Raw genomic sequence first — 16112 nt, 5'->3', positions numbered from 1 at the left:
CTTCTAGCTTTTACCTAGAAAAGCATAACCTACAAGGCAGCAGGACACAAGGCAGCTTGTACTTGATTACATGTTAGCAGTAGCATGATCATGATGGTGGTCATAGTCATGAAGGTGATCATGATGATCGTAAAATACATTTTAAAAATAAATCATGATATTAAATATATGGTATACATGCAGTGGCCCATTAAACAAATCATTAGGCTTCATAAAGCTCAAAATTCAGATTACTTTATTACTATTCAGATTACAGATAATATGACTGGATAACACACTTTCATTTATAGTTTTCTTTTTCTTTTTTCTCTAACAATTTCCATTATAGTAGAAGAACTTTGTTTTTGTACAAAAAGCAAAGATAACTAAATTATAAACAGAATGAACATTAAATTCTGAGTACAATTACTTAAAATTTTAATTTTTTTTTTTTTTTAGTATTAGTGATAAAATGTCTTTTTTTGTTTTTTCAAAAATTATCTATATTTGTTTGCCAAAAAGCTGTTTATGATGGTTTTTGGTCAGGTCTTTTTATGTCAGAACTATCTGTAAGTGATCTTTTGTTAGAGCAGTTAATATGATTAAGTTCACAATCAAGTAAATATTCTTTTTAGCCTTTTTCTTAAATGTCAGGTTAAACATACATTTTATCATAGCATTTTCATTTTTTTCTTTGCATAATTAGTTTTACATTTAGTAAGAAAAATTAAAGTTCTGTATTTCTTTATGCCTATACACTAAATACTTTTCTTTTACACTGAAATAAAGTAATGGGGCTTAGGATTTGATATGCTTTCAATTTATGTAAGCAATTATTACCTGTTTTGATAAGCATATCATATTTTTTAAACATTTGGCAATGCTTTGTTAAATTTTTTCATTTTCAGCTAAAAAAAATTGAAATAAAATACAAAACTTATACAAAATTTAAAAAAAAAAAATTATCATCATACTTAAATTCTAAATAAAAAAATATTTTAGACATTTATGATAAATAAAATATTTTAGACAAATGATATATAAAATATATTTTAGCTTAAATGATATATAAAATATTTTTGGCATAAGTGATATTTTTAATGATACTTTAAATGATATATAAAAATATATTTTAGACATAAATGATATAAAAAAACCAGAGCAACATTTATGATCAACACAAGTTACTCAGTTGTATTTTAGAAAAACTAAATGTTTAAAATAGGCTGCTCCTTATTTTGGGTTAGACTCTTGGCCTTATATTTTCAAGATATATGTTACGAGTCACACTTGTTTTTGTTTAGTTAACAGGTTTTTTTTTTAGGTTTAAGGTAACAGTTTTATTTTTGCATCTGTTGATTGATATTTTATTCATGTTATTATGTACTTTTTCTTTGTTTAAATGGTTACAATTTTAGCAATAATATATAAGGTAAAAAGTCATTCCAATAAAAATTAATTATTGCAACATTTTGTAAGATATTTTCAGTTAGATTTAAAGCATAGTTTATTGGTTTTTTTTGTTTTTGTTTGGTGTTATTAACAATCTTCTATTTAGAGCAGTTATAAACAATGCAGAGGTCTGGGCATTTAAGTGTATAATACTGTCGACAAGTGCCATTAGAAAAAGAGCTATTATATTTTTGTTTTATAAGAAGGAACTATATTTCATGAAATATTTTATCAATTCTAAAAAATTAAATTAGTTCAGTATATTTTTCTTGTAGTATATGAAAAAAAGTATTGACTAGAAGCTTCTTAAACATGAATTTGTACTTAAATTTTAATTCTGGTTTTAGGTGTTTTTTTGGATTTGATAACTCCTAGCAAAATATTTTGCAAAATTATGTATTTTCATTTTTAAATAAAAAAAATTAAAAATTTTACTTTAATTTCTCCTCTTCAGTAAGATTACTATTATAATCTGCTCCAGTGAGTAAATAAAGTTCATTTTTCAAATCAAGTATTTCCTGTTTTAACTTCATTATTAGCTAAAAAAATTAAAAAAAGGCTGTTAAACTAAATACATATTTGAATGTTTAAATCTACTATAGAGGTATATATAGATATATATATTTTTTCAAACCTAAATCTATATGGTTTTTAAAGAAAAACCAAGATAATGGAAAATATCGCTGTCCCAACCCAAACCTTTAGTTAATGTAGCAGCAACTCTCTTGCATGTTCTTATATTAGTTGGTGTATGTAGGGGAAGTTTGTGTACCTAGGGCCTCCTTGTACTTAGGACCACCCCACTTTATTTAAAAACAATAAAGTTCTAAGTTCTAAGCTTCTCAGTGAGGTGATTAGTCATAAAAATTTTAATCCTATTTTGATTCTCAGAGAACAGCAAGATATTTTGATTCTCAGAGGACAGCAAGTCATTTTGATTCTCAGAGAACAGAAAGTTATGTTTATTCTCAGAGAACAGCAAGTTATTTTGATTCTCAGAGAACAGTAAGTTATTTTGATTTTCAGAGAACAGCAAGTTATGTTGATTCTCAGAGAACAGCAAGTTATTTTGATTTTCAGAAAACAGTAAGGTATTTTGATTCTCAGAGAACAGCAAGTTATTTTTATTCTCAGAGAACAGCAAGTTATAATCGAAAAACACTTTTTGATGATCTAAAGTAAGTTTTTGCTGTTCGTTTTACAATCCAAGAGGAAATGCTTTTCTATAAGTTTTCGTATATTGTATTGTTTGTTAATTAAGTACTAAATGTTCAATAAGTTTCCTCTCAATCAGGGTTTGTTAATAGACAACATTTTTCACGAGGCTATCATTTCTTGTACCTAGGACCATAAGGTTTGCTTGTACCAAGGGCCATATGTGTGTAAAGAATTTTTTTGATAACAAGGTAGATTGTTGAATTTTGAAAGATGCTGAATTTTTTTTCCGCTGTTGTTTTGGGACTACCATTTTATGCGTGGACTTATTTGTCAATTTTGCTCAGAACTATTAACCAATTTTGTTATTTATTTAAATGTGTTGCATTTAAGAACACTAGATAAATTTGTTGAAAACAATTTAATATTAAACAAATTTTTAATTAAATTTTAATCAAAATTGTTAGCAATTTATTATGGAGTTTAACCTAATTTCTAGAGCAGCCTTAGGTACAACAGCTAGTGACCCTTGGAATAATTAAAAAAAAGCTTATTGATCTAGAGCCACTAATTTTAAACACTTCTACATGACGGACTTTTATAGTTTAAGTCAATATACTTATATTAATACAAAGTAATTAGTATAGAGATGTGGTCATATTAGCTTCATCATTTTCAGTTAAATCCGGGGCCTTGAATTTGAATTGAACACAAACTTCTTCTACTGTAGCTCTAGGCAGTTCCCTTTCAGTATGACTTCAGTGTGTGTGTGTGCACATATATATGTATTATATGTGTAAATATATATATATATATATATATATTATATGTGTAAATATATATATATATATATATTATATGTGTATATATATATATATTATATGTGTATATATATATATATATATATATATATATATTATATATATATATATATATATATATATATATATATAGATATATAATATGTGTAAATATATATATATATATATATTATATGTGTATATATATATATATATATATATATATATATATATATATATATATATATATATATATATATATATATAGATATAGATATAGATATATATGTTATGTTATGTTAGTGTAAATACACTAACATAATTTGTGTATTTGAAAAATACACAAATTATGTTAGTGTATTTTGTATAAATTATGTATAGAGTGCTCAATGTTCTTAAAGAACAGAGCAATAATAAATTAGTAAAAACACTTATCTAATTTTCTTTAACAAGTTGTTTTACCATTAGAAGGTTCATGAAGAAAATTCATAAATTTTAATTAATAAAAATTGTGAATTTTCTTGATGAACCGACTGATGGTGTAACAACTTGTTAAAGAAAATTAGATAAGTGTTTTTACTAATATATAAAGTATATATATATAAACAAAAAAAAAAAAAAAAATATATATATATATATATATATATATATATATATATATATATATATATATATATATATATATATATATATATATATATAAAGATTATACTTATCTATAATACCTCATTTTAAAAAAAATATTGATTTATTATGTTATATAAATCTTATCTTAAACCAATTTTGAATATACTAATAGTATTACATAAACATTTTTTCCTGTATTATCACCAACCCCTTTTGGCCTTGGGGGCATTGTGAATAATAGAAATGTAAAAACATAAAAACAAATATAAAAAACATTTCAAATAAAAATGCAAATAAGAATTCAGGATCACAAGTTTTTCTGTTTTAATATTTTATTATTAAAGCAACATAAAAAATAATTTTTCATCAAAAAACAATATGTTTTCATGTGAAGTAAAAAAAACTTGTTACTTAAATAAAACTGTGGTAAAAAACTTTTTTTTTTCTCAAATTAAAAAACTTTTTTTTAGAATTATAACTTTCTTAAATATGAACCTTGATAAACAAAAGTGAAAGAGAATTAAGCACATTACTACAAGGGATGCAATGGGGTCTTTTACATCAGTATCTACCATTGCAATTCCACATTTTTAACATTTTATAAATATATTTAATAAACTAATAGAGTATCCGAAATGAAAAAAAAAATATTTATACCAATTTTGGATCAAGTTCCTCATTTAAAAACGCATTGTTTTTAATTAAAGCAACACGCTGGGCAAATCTGCAGGTTGATATAGATTCCTGTGTATAAATGAAAACACCACATAAAATAAGGGTTACAAAAAAAGATTTACTGTATTTAGTGAAAATAAATAAAAAGTTTCATGGACTATATTAAAAATATAAAAAATGCAAACAATATTTAGGTGTAATAAAAGTTTTGTACTAAATATGTTTAAAAGCTTTTAATAGAAATTTGTCTAAGGGTTAAAAATAACTTTAACCCTTAGACAAATTTCTATAAATTTGTCTAAGGGTTAAAATTATTTTTAACCCTTAAACAAATACAGACATTAAAATCTGGTAAGGGTAGTGCACTAACACAACTTTTAATTGTACACCATGATCTAAGTTTGTTTGTTTTTTTCTTTTATATGACTGAACCTAATATTCAACTTGTAGCAAAAATTGTGATGGTTAAACTATCTTTTTAAAAATTGTGATGGGTTTTTTTTAATACTATATACACATCGCAATTTTTATAAATAGAGTTTGTCCATCACAATTTAATCTACTTGTAAAAACTGTGATGGGTATACTCTACTTGTAAAAACTGTGATGGGTATACTCTATTTATAAAAATTGCGATAAGTATACTCTATTTTAAAAAAATGTGATAGGCATACTTTATTTATAAAAATTGTGATGGGTATACTCTATTTTTATAAACTGTAATGTGTATGCTCTATTTATTTAAACTTTAATCATGGTACCAAAAAAGTAGCAAGACAGTTTTAAAAAAAGTAGTAATGCTGTGACATTACTATATCATACAAAAATTTTTGTGGTCAAATCACAAAGATCCAACAGTCAGTAATATGCTAGATTTGATCCAACAGTCAATAATATGCAACAAAGATCCAACAGTCAGTAATATGCAACAAAGATCCAACAGTCAGTAATATGCTAGATTTGTCAAATACGAATAATAAAGTTTTAACTTAATCAATTTTAAAGAGATTAAAAAAAATGTTTACTAAAAAAAAAATATTTTTTATTTTATTATTAAAAGGGATCTCCAAGTCCTGAGACAAGTTGTGTTCATATTAAAGAAAATGTTTTAAAAAAATGTTTGGGCTAAATTTTTTAAATTAAAACTAAATAATAAATGTGTATCAATTAAACTAAAATTGTTGTTTTGGTTGAAGCTTGCCTTCTCCATTTTTTCTTGGTTCTCAGAGTTTTTAAAATATATGCCGCAATCTGCAGAATTGACAATTTATTTCATGAGTTTTTAATTTTTAACAGTTTCAGTATAATTTGTATTTTTTTTTTTTATCTACTTAAAGTTTTCAAAGTGACAAAATTGCAATGATTATGAGTGAATATAGAAAAAAGATTATTAATATACAATTCCTACGTTGATAAGAACCTTTTTGTTTTACTTTTTAATTATTATTTGTGCCTATCCTTATTTAAGACAGCTGGTGTATGTACACTCAACTGAAACTACCTAAATAAACTATAGTTAACAACAATATAATGTAATACAACTATAAATAAACAACAGTATTAATTAAAAACATTAAACTACTTTGAATAAAACATTTCAAATTAAATAAAATAGTTCCTAATGGAGGATTTAAACCTTCTGTTTAGACAGGCGCATTTTAAAATTAGAATTACACTACATTAACACATTAATTATTTAAACATTTTTCATACGATCAACAAATAATATTTATATTAAAAAAAAACAAAGCAAATATATAAATTTATATAATTTTATAAAATATATTTTATAAAATCTTTTTTTTTTTATCTTTTAAAAAATATCTTCTATAAAAGATATATTAATTTAAAAACAATCCTGACAATTAACAAACCAAACATGATTTATTTTTAATTGTATTACAAATAATTTTTAAATTTTAGTGAAAAGTTATACAAATAAACATAATTTGCTGATTGTGTCAGAAAAAAATAATACGATATCTTCGAAAAAAAATTTTACAATGACATCATATACTAAAACTGTTATAAATTATATGCGAATGAATTAATTATCAATTCGCAGATTGTAGCATATATTATAAAGAATCCAAGAACCAAGAAAAAATGGAGAAGGCCAGCTTCAACTAAAACAACAACTGTAGTTTTGTTGTTGATACACATTTATTATTTAGTTTTAATCAAAAAATACTAGTTCCAATGTCTTTTAAAACTTTTTCTGTAATATGAACACAACTTGTCTCGACACTTAGGAATCCCTTTAAGAACTATAACAAAAAATTAACATAAAATATTGTTCAACAAAAAATTTTTATTAAAAAATTTTTAGGTTCAAAAACGTACTATAAATGAAGTTGGAACTGCTCTTGCTGCCAAGCTTGAGTATCTATTGCATTTTTATAAAGTTGCATCTTATTCTCTTTTCTACAGATATTATCACAGTTGCTACTTAATTGAACTATCATCTCTTGTTACATTAATCAAAACTCAACTCGCATGACTTTTCATTCAGATAAGTCACATACTTTTACTGTCTGTCCCCTCATGCATTAATCTGGTTTTTTTTTTCTTGAACTATTATGCTTTACAACTCTTTCATTTTCATGTTTTCTTAACTTATAAAATTTACAGTTTTTTGTATTCTGCCAACAATTTTTATACTCTATAACAGTATTCTTTGCTTTCTAGTACACTATTCTTTGTTTTCTTCCAATTTAAATAGTGATTGTTTGCAGCCTTGAGTAAATTAGTTTAAAAAAAAGCACTATTACAAAACAATTCTTAGCACAGATACACATTTTGCAGAAACAGAATTTTTCAAAATTGCTGGAGTTGTACATCAATTTTGAAAAAATTGATCTGCAAGTTCATTGATGTAAAAACAGTAGTTTTTACATCAAATTGATGCAAAAACAGTAGTTTTTCAAAACTGATGGACATCAATATTCTAAAATCAGCCATATATAACGGCCTTAAAAGAACACATGGATTACAACTTTTAAAACACTTAAAAGATCAAATATGGTTGCTTGTTTGCTGCTCATATAACATTTGCTATATAAATAATTGTAATTATGAAAAGAGTCCATGGTTGCTTCAATATCTTTTGTTTATGTAGATCAAGCTTGAACACCAAACTTTTATTTGAAATTTGTATCTTTACAAAATCAAGTAATTGCTATTTTAAGTGTAAAATGGCAGTTAAGTGTTGCTGCTGGCAACATTCAAGTGCCATTTTTTTGACCAGAGAAAAACTTTGCTGATATTAATAGCTAGATCATGACCATGATCTGCATACTTAACTTAACTGTATAGCATGATATCATCAGCATATAGCATTTGAGAACAATCAAAAAAAAGGCAAAAATGTGTTGAAAAAATGTCAAAAAACTACTACTAGAGCAACAGCAACTACTACAGCAACAACAACAACAACTAGTACAATAACAACAACTAGTACAATAACAACAACTAGTACAATAACAACTACAACTATATTATGATCTTAAAAAAGCTATATAAAAAGTTATAAAAAATGAATTTTCATTATAAAGTAACTTACATCAATATTATTTTTGTCGATAGAAATTGTTGCAATCATACTTGTCATACAGTTGCCGCCCAAACTAAAAAAAAATTACCACATGACAAAAATAAAAATTTTTTGTTGAGTATCTTAATCTGAAAAACTATTTGTATATAAAATATAATCTTATAATTATAATAATATAATGAATACATAATAAATTATTTTTCGGTTTGTAAAAGAATGAGAAAAATCAAAATATGGTTACAGTTTTCTGCAAATAGATATCAAATGTTAAAGCTTTTGATAAAATTAAATTAAATTACACCATACCCTTTAAGATAACAAAATTAATTCAAATTATAGTAATAGTAATAATAGGTATGTTTACAATAATAACAATGAAATATATATATATATATATATATATATATATATATATATATATATATATATATATAAATATATATATATATATATATATACACGTAAGTGTATATATATGAATAAAGAAAATATCTTTATATTATCATGTATAATATTGTATACTTGAAAGAGTGCTCAATAGATAAACTAGAGCTATATAATATATATGTTACTGTTACCCGCAGTACCAGGAATTAGCAAAATGCTAATGTTTATAGTATAATTTAATATTGCAACTCTGAGTTTCATGTGTTATCACAATCATCAGACAAGTAGTAAAAGATTAATTTTGCTACGATTTGTTTAGTGGACGTTACGGTTTATATTTGTATTTTAGATCGTTACATGACGGAAATTGATTAGTAGTTAGGTTAATAATATTATTAATTTGTTTTTAGTTGGCTAATAATTGTGAAATAGTTATATGTTTAATGTTGTTTAAAATATTTTTTATGTGTTGATGTGTATTGTATGTTAATGTGAAAAAATATAATCCAAAAGTTTCAAGACGTTGGATTTCAAATAGACATAAAAACAAATCTTAAATCAGTTAACTTCCTTGATGTAACTTTCAATTTAGCCCAAAACACCCATAAGCCCTTCAAAAAACCCAACGATAATCTTCAATATATCCACATATCTTCTAATCACCCACCACAAATTATTAAACACTTACCTACTTCAATATCAAACAGACTATCACAAAATTCCTCCAGTGAAGTTATATTTAATCAATCTAAAAACGAATATGAACAAGCACTAAAAAATAGCTGATACAAAAACTACTCCCTCAAATATCAGATCAAACAAAAAATACCCCAGAAAAATCGTAAACGCAATATCATATGGTTCAACCCCCCATTTATTAAAAACGTCTCCACAAATGTTGCAAAAATGTTCTTGTATTTACTAGAAAAAAACTTCCCTAAGACACACAAACTTCACAAAATCTTAAACAGAAACACTGTAAAGGTAAGCTACAGTTGCACTGAAAATATAGAAAAAATTATAAAAAACCACAACAAAAAAATTATCTTTCCTAGAATTGAAAATAATGATCCAAAATGCAACTGTCGAAACAAAGCAGAATGCCCCCTGAATGGTAAGTGCAAATCAAAAAATATTATATATAAATGCATCATCGCAGCAAAAAACCAACCCAGCAAAGTTTATATAGGATTAACGGAACGTGAGTGGAAAACCAGATACAACAACCACAAATCATCATTCAACAATATTAAATACAAAAATTTGACCGCCCTATCAAACTATGTCTGGGATTTAAAAAACAATTTTAATGAAACCGCTATGCTAACATGGTCTATTCTCAAATCAGTACCCCCCTACTCAAATATTTCCAAAAGATGCCCACTATGTTTGTATGAGAAATTTACTATTATATCATATCCAAAACCTGAAGAACTGTTAAATAAGAGAACCGAAATTATATCAAAGTGCCGCCACGAAAATAAATTCTTATTAAAAAATTACAAAGCTCGCTACAAACCTGACTAACAACTATAAATAAAAATAACTATACTAATCTGCTCCATATATCTCTAGGCTAACTAATAAATTACTCACATACACAGCTTTTGTAATATATTTCATAATATTATGTATATTTTATATCAATTTTAATTCTTATTTTCTTATTTTTATTTTATTATTTTTTAATACACATTATTATTTTTTAATACACAAATAATACACATTAACACATAAAAAATATTTTGAACAACATTAAACATATAACTATTTCACAATTATTAGCCAACTAAAAACAAATTAATAATATTATTAACCTAACTACTAATCAATTTCCGTCCCGTAACGATCTAAAATACAAATATAAACCGTAACGTCCACTAAACAAATCGTAGCAAAATTAATCTTTTACTACTTGTCTGATGATTGTGATAACACATGAAACTCAGAGTTGCAATATTAAATTATACTATAAACATTAGCATTTTGCTAATTCCTGGTACTGCGGGTAACAGTAACATATATATTATATATATATATATATATATATATATATATATATATATATATATATATATATATATATATATATATATATATATATATGTATATATATATATATATATATATATATATATATATTATAATGATAGTTATAAACATTTATAATAAGTATCAAAAGCTTTTCTGATTTTTTCTGTTATACTTATTAATACATGACAGGTACACTCTAGAACATATAAGTTTTTCAAGAAGGTTACTAATGTTAGATAAAAGAGAAATAGGTCTACAGTTAGTGCATGAAAGTTTAGAGCCATTTTTACATATTGGAATAATGCAAGATAATTTCAAAATATTGGGAAATGAAAATTTATAAATTTATATTGAGGTATTAAATAGTTTAAAAAGCATATTTAAAAACTTAAAATCTATAAGAATGTTTGTGGGAATGCTGTTTGGACCTATTGATATTCTTGGATTCAATTTAGATATGAGATGAAATTTTAGGAAAATTTGCTGGAGATAATAGTAAAATATAAATTTATATATTTAAGAATCTCTTGATAGTTGACATAAAATAAATGAATTTTGATAGTTGACATAAAATGAATGAATATTGGATTTAAGTTTATGAGCAACATTTGTAAAAAAAAAAAAGTATTAAATGATTCAGAGATCAGTAAGATCAGAGTCAGATCAGTTTTCTTGCAAAACAGTTGGGGGATGATTTATTAAAACTTTTTACATTTATTAGATTGTTAATGCCTTACCAAAGAGTTTTAACATTTTCTCAGAAAAAAATTTAAAATGGATTTTTTTACTAAGTTTAACTTAATGTAAAAAAGTTAAGTTTTTAGTTAAGTCTTTTTGTCAAAAAAAAAAATAATTGAATTTTATCATTCATTGCCGCTTTTTCAGCTCTACCTTGGATTTCTTTCATTAACTCTGTCTTTTGTTTTGTTTTATTTTGTTGTGATCAACAAAAATATCAGTATTTTTCTTTAAAAAACTTTCATCTTTCGCAGAAGCTAAAGTAGCAGTAGCTATGACTGCTTCAGCACTGTTAGATACCCCATACCTAATAGCTGCTTGAGAAATCCTTGTAATATCTAAGTAATTTTTTTTTCAAACTGAGGTCAGCTTCTTCTGAATGATTTACATTTTCTTTGCTAATCTCTGAGTCATCTATTGTTGCTTGAAATTCTACTGCTAAATGAGAAAATAAGTGCTAAAAATATGTTAATTTGAATAAAATAGTTATACTATATTTTTTAATTCACAGTTTCAACAAAATTTGACAAAAATATTTGTGATATTTAAGCAGCTACCTATATCCTCACTACTTGCTCTAGGTATTTTAAAGTCTGATTCTTTTTTGCCCAAATATCTTGTTAATCGATATGTCTCTAATACATCAACTAATCCTATTTGTAAAGAACTTTTATTACCAATTTTATTTCTTTGAGCTTGTTGAAAAAATAGTTCTTGCAAAGGTACTTTTGTTATTTTGGACGTATGCAAGTCACATGGGATTTACAAAGACAACCGCTACATCCACTTTCATTACAGCATAAAATTTTGCACTTACATTTTGTCAAGTCAAATAACCTATTAAGTTTGTCCGTATATAAATTTCTTTTTTTTGTAGTTCTCAATTTTCAAATGTCTTTTGCAATGTTCCATTCAAGGACAAGTTTATCGACTGTATATTTTTCTGAGACCAAGAGGATTGCAGAATTTACTGACATCCAAATGCTTTTTATTTTAATAAACATTTGTATACACGTACATCTTGTATTCAAATGTGTAACTGATTTATCACGCAACAAAATTCCATATTGTAAACTATCTCTGAGCTTAGGCAGCTCTGATAAATAAAGTTTGAGCCCATTATCCAATAGCTCATGCGATTTAAGGGATTCTAATACTGTTTGAGCTAGAGTAGACTTGGCATTTATTGCAATGAAATCGATATTATGTTTGTTTCAAAATATTGGTAGCTTTTTGTAGTAGGTAAAGACTATCTATCTATCTATCTATATATATATATATATATATATATATATATATATATATATATATATATATATATATATATATATATATATATATATATATATGTTATAAATTTGTTATTTAGATCATTTCAAGAAAATGCTATATTTTTTTCTTACAATATTTAGGATGCCAAAAAGTGATTATAAATAAAAAGAACACATTTAAAAAGCAAATCATCAGGAAACTATTATTTTATTAATTTTCTTACAAATTAGCTATAGGATCAACTTTATAACAAATAAAAAATCATACACCGTTTCCTGTTATTAACCATTTTTTATGGTTTTTAATAATAATGGAGAGGATAAGCCCCAAGCACACAAATTTTGATGACTATGTTCTATGATTCAACTCATTTTATATTAGTTGCATAATGTAAGTAGTATAAAAAGCGGGTTCTGGCTCATTTTTTCAATCATATCCTTATCCATATTCTCATATCATATTTCAACTATCTCAACTATAATATATTAATATATTATGGTTACATCAATTTCATAAATGAAATTTAGCTCAAGCGTAAATGTAATCTACTTTGCATTAGTTCTTTGAACTTAGCTACGCATAATAGTAAATTACTTTTTTTAACTCAGAAAAACTTCCAGATTTCCCAACTTGCTCATCACCAGAGTTTAATGTTACTACTAATCTTCTACCATTAGTAACGCTAGGCATGGAGTCATTTTTACCAAAATTTCTGTAAAAAGAGATAGTAGTTGTAGAATCAATTTTTGGTATTGATTGATACAATAGTCCAGATGATCTATTAGCAAATGAAGTAGTATTAATTCCATTCCATGAAGATAAATAAAAATCTACTAAACCAGATGAGCAGTATATACATCTGCTATTATTTTCGTATCCAGGAAATATTAAATTACTATAGTTATAGGATGTCCAAGGTTGAATAACTGAGTCATTGTTTTTAGGAGAATTGATACCGTCATACATGCGTACTCTTGATTCCCACCAATTTCCAGATTTAACGACATCATGCACTCTAATATATTTTAAATAAACACCATTTCTATTACCTGCAGTGTTCAATAATATATATTCATTACCATAAGTTGTATTCAAATATCTAAATGTGGATGAGTATAGCTTAAGATCTGAAATAAATGGGGGTATTAATGAAATATTTGCTTGTTGTGTTGAACTTATTGTAATAAAAGGTTGCAACGAATATGTAAGTGGATTTCCAGTTTTATTGTTTAATTCAATTTTTAGATTAGTTTTAAATGGTAAATCAAGTGTAAAGTATCCTCCTAATTCAATATTAGAATGCATATTACAACCTTGTAAAGAGTTAGTATAAAATGGTCCACCAAGTGGAGCGAATAATAAATCACAAGCTATACTTCCTATGCAAAGCGTATTATCTGCATATATACTAATAAATACATTACTTGATACACTTCCATTAGGATTTGTTCCTTTAAATTCTAACCATAGTTTTCTGAGAATACCAGGACCACAATTTGAATAAAAACTACTGTTCCATCAGTATTTGGTTCAAGAGTCTGGGATTTTACTCTCATGCATGTTAAACTTGAATTTGGTACTATTTCTAAACTGCTAGGATTAGGTATTATTGTGTCAACATAGTACTTTGTAGCAGCATCATTTGGATTTGTAGGTTTTGCTACATTTATTAATTTGTTTGTATTCATGTCAATATCACTAGTTGCATTATTTTGTCCATTTCTTCTAATAGACATACTATCAGCTTGAGATGCTGTTAATCCATTTGAAACTACTCGACTTGTAGTTGAATAAATTGTTGTACGCCCGAATTTATCAACAGGCATTTTATAAATAAAGAAAAAAAAATTACCATAGATTATTAATAATATTCTGAAAATCATATCCTTCATCTAGTTTTTTCAAAACATATAAACACAAGTGTCCACAGAATTAGGTATTTCCAAATTGAACTCTTTCACTGTTATAATAAACAGGACTATTTAAATAATTAACAATTTCAACAGGGGTGGTAGCCCATAAGAGTCAAAACTTTTTTATCTCTATCTTTGTACCAGCAAATCCAGTGAAATCCTTACGTACTTGAATCTCCTGTATTTAATATTCCACTTTTTTTTTGTGTGTATTTTTAGATCCTTTGGATCCATAAGAATTAGGTAATTGATCTCTTACAAATACACCTTTAAAATTTTTTATTTTTAATACTTTTGCTGCTTTGATCAATTGAAAATTTGTTAGTGGTTCATTAGGTAGAATTATTCCTTCAACATTGACAAGTTTATAAATATTTTCCATTTTTATTTATAAATTATTTTTTTCTCAAAAAAAATTTTTGGTATTCCCTACCACCTACCCCTTGAGCTCCTTGACCTCTTTGCCTAATTGTCCTATTGTCTTATTGTCCTATTGTCTTATTTTCTTTTAGTTTGTAGTGTCCATATGCTAATGTGTGTATTCCATCTTCCAAAATAACTCTTTTATCGTCTTCTGCGCTTAATGCTATTTTATTGATCTCTTCTGTGTAAATTTCATGTGAATATGATCTTATTACATTCATTTTCCTAATATAATCTCTTTTATTTAATAAACAATCTTTGTAATCTTCATGTGTTATATACTTTTTAACAACATTTTTCTTTACTCCTTTACATTTTTTGTTATCTTTTCCAAGTACTTTGTAAGAATACAACTTTGATCTGAGTCCTACAAATTCTACAATTTGTGCTCCTCCAGCCTCATCTTTAAACATTCCTATTACTTTCTTATTAAGACCAACTTTAAATCCTACAATATTAATTGCTGGGTGCTTTGGATCAAATTCACTTGTATCAAATTTGCTTTCAATATCTTTAGAAATATCGGAATAAAAGTCTTCCGTTTTAAATTCGTATGCTAAAGAATCTGTATCTGTGAATAATAGTTTTGCTCGATCAGCATAGTTTTTCTTTATGTAATCATAATGAAACTCATACATTAGAGTTTTGCTTAAATCTAATATACACATTCCTAAGTAAATTGGTTTAGCATATTTTAATTTTGTTCTTTTCATATGTATTGGTATTAAGTTTTCATCAAATATTGTTCTACTTTCAAAGTTCGGTTTTGATGCTAATTTAATAGCTTCATTTCTGTCTGTTACTAATCTAATATCAACTCTGTTCTCAATGTTCTCCATTGTTTTTCCAAATACTGAGTTGTTCATGAGTTTAAAAAAGTCTTTTTCAAAATCATTCGTTGCTTTAGTTCTAAGGTTTGTATTTAGTTCAATGTATTCATTGAGCCATGCTCTTTCTTCAAATTTTATCCCTCTGTGAATTTTAGTAATCTTTAATCCTAATCGTTCATATAGTTTTAGATTTTCATAATGTACTATATACTTTCTCTTATTATTCATCCATATAAATTATTAGCGTCTAGATATTGTATGAATGTTGATTCTT

General features: G+C 25.4%; 1 protein-coding gene across 5 annotated transcripts in view; it reads right to left on the bottom strand.

Annotated features, from left to right (window-relative positions):
• Nucleotides 1-16112, bottom strand: part of LOC100200026 (kinesin-like protein KIF6) — a 103828-nt gene that overhangs the window by 26922 nt on the left and 60794 nt on the right. For all 5 annotated transcript variants that reach the window (XM_065805266.1, XM_065805267.1, XM_065805268.1 and 2 more), the window contains 3 exons: nucleotides 8251-8314; nucleotides 4671-4757; nucleotides 1867-1970 (listed from right to left, as the gene is read on the bottom strand). In XM_065805266.1, coding sequence (XP_065661338.1) covers nucleotides 1867-1970; nucleotides 4671-4757; nucleotides 8251-8314 — 255 coding nt within the window. The remainder of the gene's footprint in view (nucleotides 1-1866; nucleotides 1971-4670; nucleotides 4758-8250; nucleotides 8315-16112) is intronic.

Source organism: Hydra vulgaris, chromosome 09 (assembly GCF_038396675.1).
Source record: "Hydra vulgaris chromosome 09, alternate assembly HydraT2T_AEP".
Taxonomy (NCBI): domain Eukaryota; kingdom Metazoa; phylum Cnidaria; class Hydrozoa; order Anthoathecata; family Hydridae; genus Hydra; species Hydra vulgaris.
This window is presented reverse-complemented; position numbering and strand designations above follow the sequence as displayed.